This window comes from Manihot esculenta, chromosome 1 (assembly GCF_001659605.2).
Source record: "Manihot esculenta cultivar AM560-2 chromosome 1, M.esculenta_v8, whole genome shotgun sequence".
Classification (NCBI taxonomy): domain Eukaryota; kingdom Viridiplantae; phylum Streptophyta; class Magnoliopsida; order Malpighiales; family Euphorbiaceae; genus Manihot; species Manihot esculenta.
Window position 1 is genome coordinate 2,424,343 of NC_035161.2, and position 7,305 is coordinate 2,431,647.

The window sequence follows — 7,305 nt, forward strand, 5'->3', positions numbered from 1 at the left end:
CATTACTAGATTGGATTATTTTTACTAACCTAATTTTGCGACCAACCCGGCCTGTCTTGCGGATCATAGCTGGAGTGGCCTTCTAAAGTTTTGGATCTACTTCACTTCCTTGGATCTAGCTTCCCAAGTGGATGAGACCGCTGGTCATCATTCTCCAAAAAATCCAATATGTAACACACACTCACACATCAGTAAACAATAACTCCAACTTATTTGTCATTGCATTAATATTTGTCCACAAGTTCAAATATCTTGTACGTCAATTTACAACACAAACAGAATAAATAAAATAAATAAATAGCAATCAACAATAACCAAGTCAAACTCTCTTATATCCATGAAGATTTAAGTTGATTGGCTATTTGGATAAACTGCAGTGGTTAACATCATTATTCATTCTCGGAATAAAAAGGCCTCATCAGTAGAGGATACCAAATCGGTTTCCACATAGATTCCGATTCGTCAGCGAGGTCTGCTGCAGCCAATGTTGAAGTTGCATAATGCAAGTTACAAACATTGCAAATCCAGTTTTAAGAAAGGGACTTAGAGGACTAACTTGTATTTAAGATTTTTCCTTTTTGGAAGATGAAATCCAGAGTATGACCTTTGTAAGCTAGCAACAATTTCTCTGCTTTATCTGAAAAGCTTGATATAAACCTCTGAACAAACACTTCCTCTGTCAAAAAACAACAGCCTAACAAAGCTTGGTTCCTTCTTAAATAATTTCTTCGATTTCAAAATCTCAAAAACTTTTGAATCGAGGAAATCACTCTTTCTTCCATGCTCTGCATCAAAATTGCAGGATTACAAATTAGAGTCTCTTTTCTAGCTTCGCCGTGTTCAAAAAGAAATTAATTCTAAACTTCAACTGCTCGTCAGACATTAATAGGAAATATGGAGCCTTTCTAATATTTCTCTGTATTGATACTCTGAAAACCCAAACTCCTAAAAATTCCATATTTTCTCTCAATTGTCTTGTCACTTAAGCTATAAACAACAGCACATAGACCATGAATCAACATCGCCGAATTGGCTGAGAATCCCATATTCAAAGTTCGAGAAACAAGATCTCTAAGCACGGGATTCTGGGCAACAAGAAGTCTAGGCTGCCTAACTAACAACATTGAGAGCTGAGATCCAACTATCCCACAACTCTCCCAGTATTGCTATGCCTGATAACAATCTTGATTCAGGGTTTTTTTTTGGTAACAACCAAAAAAGCGCATCTAGTTAAAACCTTTACCACATGCTTATTATTCTTTTGATTCAACAAATGTTTCTTCAAGATTTCAATACAAGGAACCAAACTTGTTCTTCAAACTTGCACCTAAAACTGAGGAACTCTTGGAAATGGAACATGCCAGATCATATCCCTCAAGACCCAAATCCTGAATACCTTAATTTTGGTTTAAGACACCTGTCAATGTTAGAAAGATAATTCGGGGAAATCGGCGAGCAGCAGACTGGATTTGGGAGTTGGAGAAACCAAGTTTTTGAAAAAGTGAAACCACAGATTCCGCATTTTTCAATAGACTTTGAACTGGAGATGCGGGATGAGATAGTGAGCGCTTGAGTTTCAGAGAAAATTGAAGGTATTTATTAGGTAATGGAAAAGGGCAGGGTTGGGGGATCTTGAGGTTTTTGGCTAATGAGGAAAAGGAAGTAAAGAAGGGCTGTTTGGGCTTGCAAAAGTCGATTGTAAAATGGGATGTGAAAGAACAGATGTTGATTTCAGAATTTGCATTGGAATTGAAATTACAGTGAATAAGGGTTAGGTCTAGGACATCAAAATCAAAGGAAACCAGATTGAAAATCCCTTCAAATGTCCGCACAAATCAGCACCTAAAAAAATAAAAAGGAGAACGTCAAATAAAAATCTGGAGTTTAAAACTCGAATTACCACAATCAAAAGGGATACTCTTCTCCTTTATACAAGTAACTCCGACGTTCTGAGCTGGAGAAACAATGGCTGCCGCAGTTGAATCGAAATTGCAGTGAATGGGGCTTAGGGTTTAAAGGCGCGGAGCCAAGTCGTACTCCCGCAACGCGTAACCTTTTAGGCCCATAGGCCCATAACAATTCAAAAATAATACAATCTATAATTTTCAGTCACTTTTATTTCATATTTATTAAAAAGTAATTTTTTATTAATTTTTTAATTATATTTATTTTTAAAATATTAAATTTTATTAAAAAGTAATAAATATTTTAAAAATAAAATAAAATAAAATAAAATTATAATAATTAATTTATATGTTATCATAATATAAAAAAATAATTTTAAAATAATTAAAAAAAGAAATATAAATAAAAATTATCAGAATTATTAAATATCTCAAATTTACACAACTAATTAAATATTTATGTAGTCTAATTCCATTAATAGTAAATGACAATCATCTAATTGAGCTTTTTTACTTAAGAAAGATTATTAGGTGTTTCAAGTGGTACATTGAATCAATCACATCTGATGATCTGAGATACAGAGAGAAATAGGGTTTACAATGGTTGAGTAAGTTTGGTCTGAGAGGAGGGTGCTCCTCTCCCTTTATTCTTTTCTTTTTGTTTGCTAGTGACACATAATGGTTTTGCTATTACTGGACCACTTGTCTCTGCCATACAGATTCGTACATACGGGAACGCCAGTCGCCTGCTCCATGCTAAACGGCCATTTAATTCCCTCCCTAACACGCGTATAAGCAATTCTGCTGGATGTTCGGGCCGGTTATCCCTTATCACACTGAGCCTCGAAATCGAGATGGGTGTGAGAAGACTGAGGCCCACGGGAGGCCCGACTTCGAGGCCGGGTGGTCCAGGCCGGGTGGTCCAGGCCGGCTCGTTGAAGACTCCTTTCAACCCTTGGGTTTAGCTTGCGATCATGGGCTGGGCCTTGTATCGAGGTGGTGAAGCCCAGCGGTTATCAATTGCCCCTTTACCTTCTCATCAGTTATTTCATGAATGATGAGGGGGTAAATATCGAGAATAATTATGACTGCACTGCCCAAGGACAGTTTCCCTTAAAAAGTCTCCTCTTCACATTACTGTTTCAAATTTCAAATTCTCTCAGTCTTCCCAAAACTCTCAGTCTTCTCTGCTCTCTGCGCGTGTTGCTAGCTTCGTCCTTCTGCCCCCGTCGTTTTCAAGGTACGCTCTTCATTCCTCCATGGATAGCCCAAAACTCCCTGATGTCCTTAACCTAGAGTCTAGTATTACTCCTTCCACTCTAAAAAATTTCTTTTCTCGGGAGTTTTGGATACCCCTCTTTTCCATATCCGAGCTTCCTATCGGAATGAGAGGATCATCCTTCCCGATCCTCCTCCTTTTGGTTTGATCGACCCTCAAAAGGACCGCAGCCTGGTCTTTTTCGTCAAACAGCGAGAGTGTGGTCTGACCTTTCCCTTTTCCCCCTTTTTCATCGAGGTCTTCCGGTATTTCGGGATAACCCATCGGATGCTGGCTCCCAACTCTATTCTTTTTATGTGCTCTTTTGAATCTATCTGTCTGAGCTGGGGGTTCACACCCACGGTGCGTCTTTTTGCTGCCTTCTTTAGGTTGGTTAGGGCGAGTCAGAGCTTTTATTATTTTTCCCCTCGAGGAGGGCTGTCCATCTTCTCGGGTCATAAGGACTTGATAAAAGGCTGGGTAGAGGGGTTCGCAGTGGTAGCGCTGAAAAAGGACTCCGGATTGTCTTGGGAGGTGGAGCTCTCCTGGGAGGGTGTCCCTTTAGGCTGCAACGACCTGCCCCAGCTAAGCCTTTCCGAGCAGATCGGATTTCTTCGACTGACTTCTGTTGAGAAGAAGTATGATGTCGAAAAATGCATATTTGTGTCCAGTCTTCAGGACTGTAGGGATGCAGGTATTTCATCTCGTTTAATTGTTTTATTTCTTATTTTTCGATTTTCTCCGAAAACTTTTCTAACTTGTTTCAGTTTTGGGTCTTTGCAACTTCTCACGCAGATATGGACAAAATCAAGCCTCCCAAGAATTTCACCCTATCTCGGGAGAGCATGAAGGCTGCCTTGGGCGCCTTCCGAGCTGGGCGGTTTATGTCTAAAGCCACTCAGGATGTGGCCCAGGTCATCTCCTCTAGGTCGGCCGGCCGATCTGCTCACCCAGCTCCAGCTTCTTCTCGAGCTCCTAAGCTGAGCTCCCGGGGTGTCCGGACCTCCAAGCCCTCCAGCCGCAGCAGTTCTAGCTCCCTTCCTCGATCTTCTCAGGCCACTGGGTCCCAACAGGCCGCCACTACGAGGACGAAAGTTGCACCAAAGATTACTGACAGGCCAGCTGAGGATCCTGGGCACGTGAGGGCGGGTGCTGCCTCGTCTTTTGGGGATGCCCCTGAGGAGAGGTTTGAGGTTTCTCTAGCTGGTGGTAGGGCTCCCGAAGGTGAAGTGGAGATCGGCCCAGCAGGTGAAAATGTCCAGGAAGCTGCCATCGAAGCTGCCCCTGTTGATAAGGGCATTTCTGTGGAGGGGGCTGAGTCTGAGCCAGTTAGTGGCGTTCCTCCTTGAGAGAAGACCTCAGCCATCCCTGAGGGCGCTGCTAAGGGGGTCGCGAGCAAGCGTCCTCCTTCTTTCGAAGTTCCTGCCCCGGCTCCTGCTCCTAAGAAGTCTCAGGCTTCTAGAAGACCAACTCCAGCCCTGCCTCCCCTTGAAAAAGAAAAAACTCCCGTGGTGCCCCTGCTCTCTGCTCTTGACAATGAGATTCTAAACGCAAAGGACATCACCCATCAATCTCCGGCGAGCGTGGTTGGGGGGACACTACGAGAGAGAATGTTCGGTGGGGTCATGGAGGCTTCAGACCCTCGCTTGCTTGCTCTTACTGGCCTTTTGGCTAGCTCTACTCGAGAGCAAGTAGCGTTCTAGTCTCGGACTAGAGAGGAGCTGGGAGACACAATCAGGGAGATGCTCCTCATGGTAAGTTGTATTTTTCGCTTTTAGTTCTTCTTTTGACTTCTGTTGCTCCAGACCTTAACTGTTTTCTCCTTTCACCAGGTGATGGGCCTCTTTATGGATGTGGACGCCCGTGACCGATCTCTTCGGGACACTGTGGATCATCGGATTGAGGAGGCGCGCCATAAGGAGAACCTTTCCGCGACTAGTGATGCCCGAGGTCATCTTGCCACAGCCCAAGAGCACTTAAAGACTCTAAAAGGGGAACTTTCCTACACCGTGGAGGCTCTCAAGAGGGCTGATGAGAAGGCGGTCGAAGCGGAAACTCGTCGCGACAAGGCCTTAGAACAGCTGTCCTCCCTGAGGGAGGTTTGGCGGGAGAGGGATGAGGCTGTGGGCCAGAGGAATGAGGTCTGGCATCAGTACCAGGCCTTGAAAGCAGATTTTGAGGGAGCTCAGGGTCGTTATGACACAGTAATGGCTCAAAGGGATGAGGCCTTAGCTCGGATAGTGGTTCTCGAGCAGGAGCTGAGCAAGCACGCTGATACCTTGAAAGACTTGACTTTGGTAGCAGAGGAGTCAAAACTTCAGAATCAACAACTCTACCAAGAGGTCAAGGTTTTAGAGAAGAGGTGTTCACCCTGCTCGAGGATGCTAAGCTTGTAGAAGATAGGGTCCAGTTGGCTTGTGAGGAGCGCTTGCAGGAATATAGGGGGTCTGCTGAACTGAGAGCAGATATTGATCAGGCTTGTCAAAGGCGCTTATTAGAGTATAAAGGCTCCTCGGAGCTGAAAGCAGAAATAGAGCAGGCCTGTGAAGATCGTCTTCAGCTTTATCAAGATTCCTCTAAGTTGAAGGCAAAGATAGAAGAGGCCTGTGAGGCGCGGCTTGCGGAGTTCAAAGCTTCTGACGAGCTAAAAAATGAGATATGGCACAGGGGATTCCGCATGTTTGCCTCCGGGTTCAATAGGGGCTTGAAGGAAGCCAGGGATGACCCCTCCACCCCATTAGCACGGCTCCAAGCCCCTGAAGTGGACTCTGATGGTGAGGAGGTGTGTTATGGGGAGGATGATAACCCTCTGCCCAAAGGAGCTTCTCATACTGCCACTGGGCCCTTTGAGGAGGACGCTGAGCTTGAGGAGGGAGAGGAGAAGGAAACTGCCGAGCCTGAAGAGAGCGATGCCAGGCTCCAAGGAGAAGATGCCAAGTCCTCTGGGGAAGATGCTGGACCCCAAGGAGGGGAGATAGTCCCCTTTATGGGTGTTGGGGGGTCAGGACAAGAGAGTACTGGGCTCCCCAAGGATAGCAGTGTAGATAATATAAATGATGATATAATAAATAATGTGAGTCCTCTACGGACAATCTTTCCTCCCGTAGTCATAGATGATTAAATAGGACTGTAATTTATTTTTCTCTTGTTTAATGGGATTTCGACTTTTGTTTGTGTTTATATTTGAATTGTCTCCACTCTTGTTTGTTTTTCCGGCTTTCTCGAGTTGCTTAATCTGTTAAAGGCCTAATTTGTTTCTCCTATCTTTGAGCTTTTTCTAATTGGATTTGCTTTAAGGATAAAACTCCTAAGCCCTATGTTTATTCAGTAACTTTTTAAAGAAATCCGCTATATTAGGCTGACCAGCCTTCTTGTTGATCTTTTTGCCCTTGGATTAATCCGGGCTAAAATTCTAATGACTGATCAAATTTCTAACTTGCGAGTTTTTCTGATCTTGCGAAAGCATTCCCATTTTTTATTTCGTCGATTTATCAGTAATGCGAGCTCGGACACATAATTTTTGTATAACCAAAGTAAGTTAGGTCATGTACCTTCTTAGAATGGTGAACCTGTCTCCTGGATTTGTTTTCCGTCCTGTGTTGAGTGGAATTGAGGTTGTGGCCTTGCCCGTTTGTTCATGCCTTCGATTTTCTCTTTGGGGTTAGAGGAAACTTGTAACTTTCATTTTGCCATTTGGCTTCCCGAGTTTGGTTCTTTCTTCGCTTGGTTTCTCTGAGCTCAGGTTTGTGTATCTCAGCTCGGGATTCAGCCTTCATTGTCTTGAACAAGATTCGGGCACTTTTGGCCTTACTATCGTTTCATCATCTCAGCCGGTTTTGTGGTGTCGGGCTCGCTTGGGGAGTCCGGTCACCTACCTCACTAAGGTCTTGAGCAAGATTCAGGCTCTTTGGCCTTAATGTCGCTTCATCATCTCAGCCGGTTTTGTGGTGCCAGGGGTCACTTGGAGAGCCCGGTCACCTACCTTGCTGAGGTCTTGAACAAGATTCAGGCTTTTTGGCCTTACTATCGCTTCATCATCTCAACCGATTTTGTGGTGCCGGGGTCGCTTGGGGAGCCCGGTCACCTACCTCACTGAGGTCTTGAACAAGATTCAGGCTTTTTGGCCTTATTATCGCTTCATCA

General features: G+C 44.1%; 1 protein-coding gene across 1 annotated transcript; it reads left to right on the forward strand.

Annotated features, from left to right (window-relative positions):
- The first annotated feature begins 3,959 nt into the window (after nucleotides 1–3,959).
- LOC110624012 (golgin subfamily A member 6-like protein 2) lies at nucleotides 3,960–6,283 on the forward strand. Its single transcript, XM_021769061.2, has 3 exons — nucleotides 3,960–4,490; nucleotides 4,995–5,510; nucleotides 5,597–6,283. The coding sequence occupies exons 1-3, from the start codon at nucleotides 3,960–3,962 to the stop codon at nucleotides 6,281–6,283; spliced, it is 1,734 nt and encodes a 577-aa protein (XP_021624753.2).
- Nucleotides 6,284–7,305: the final 1,022 nt, after the last annotated feature.

Coding starts and splice junctions, on each gene's coding strand:
- LOC110624012 (XM_021769061.2), top strand. CDS start 3,960: ATGGACAAAATCAAGCCTCCCAAGAATTTCACCCTATCTCGGGAGAGC. Junction 4,491..4,994: donor AGGGGGCTGAGTCTGAGCCA/GTTAGTGGCGTT, acceptor TCCTTTCACCAG/GTGATGGGCCTCTTTATGGA. Junction 5,511..5,596: donor AACTCTACCAAGAGGTCAAG/GTTTTAGAGAAG, acceptor GAGCGCTTGCAG/GAATATAGGGGGTCTGCTGA.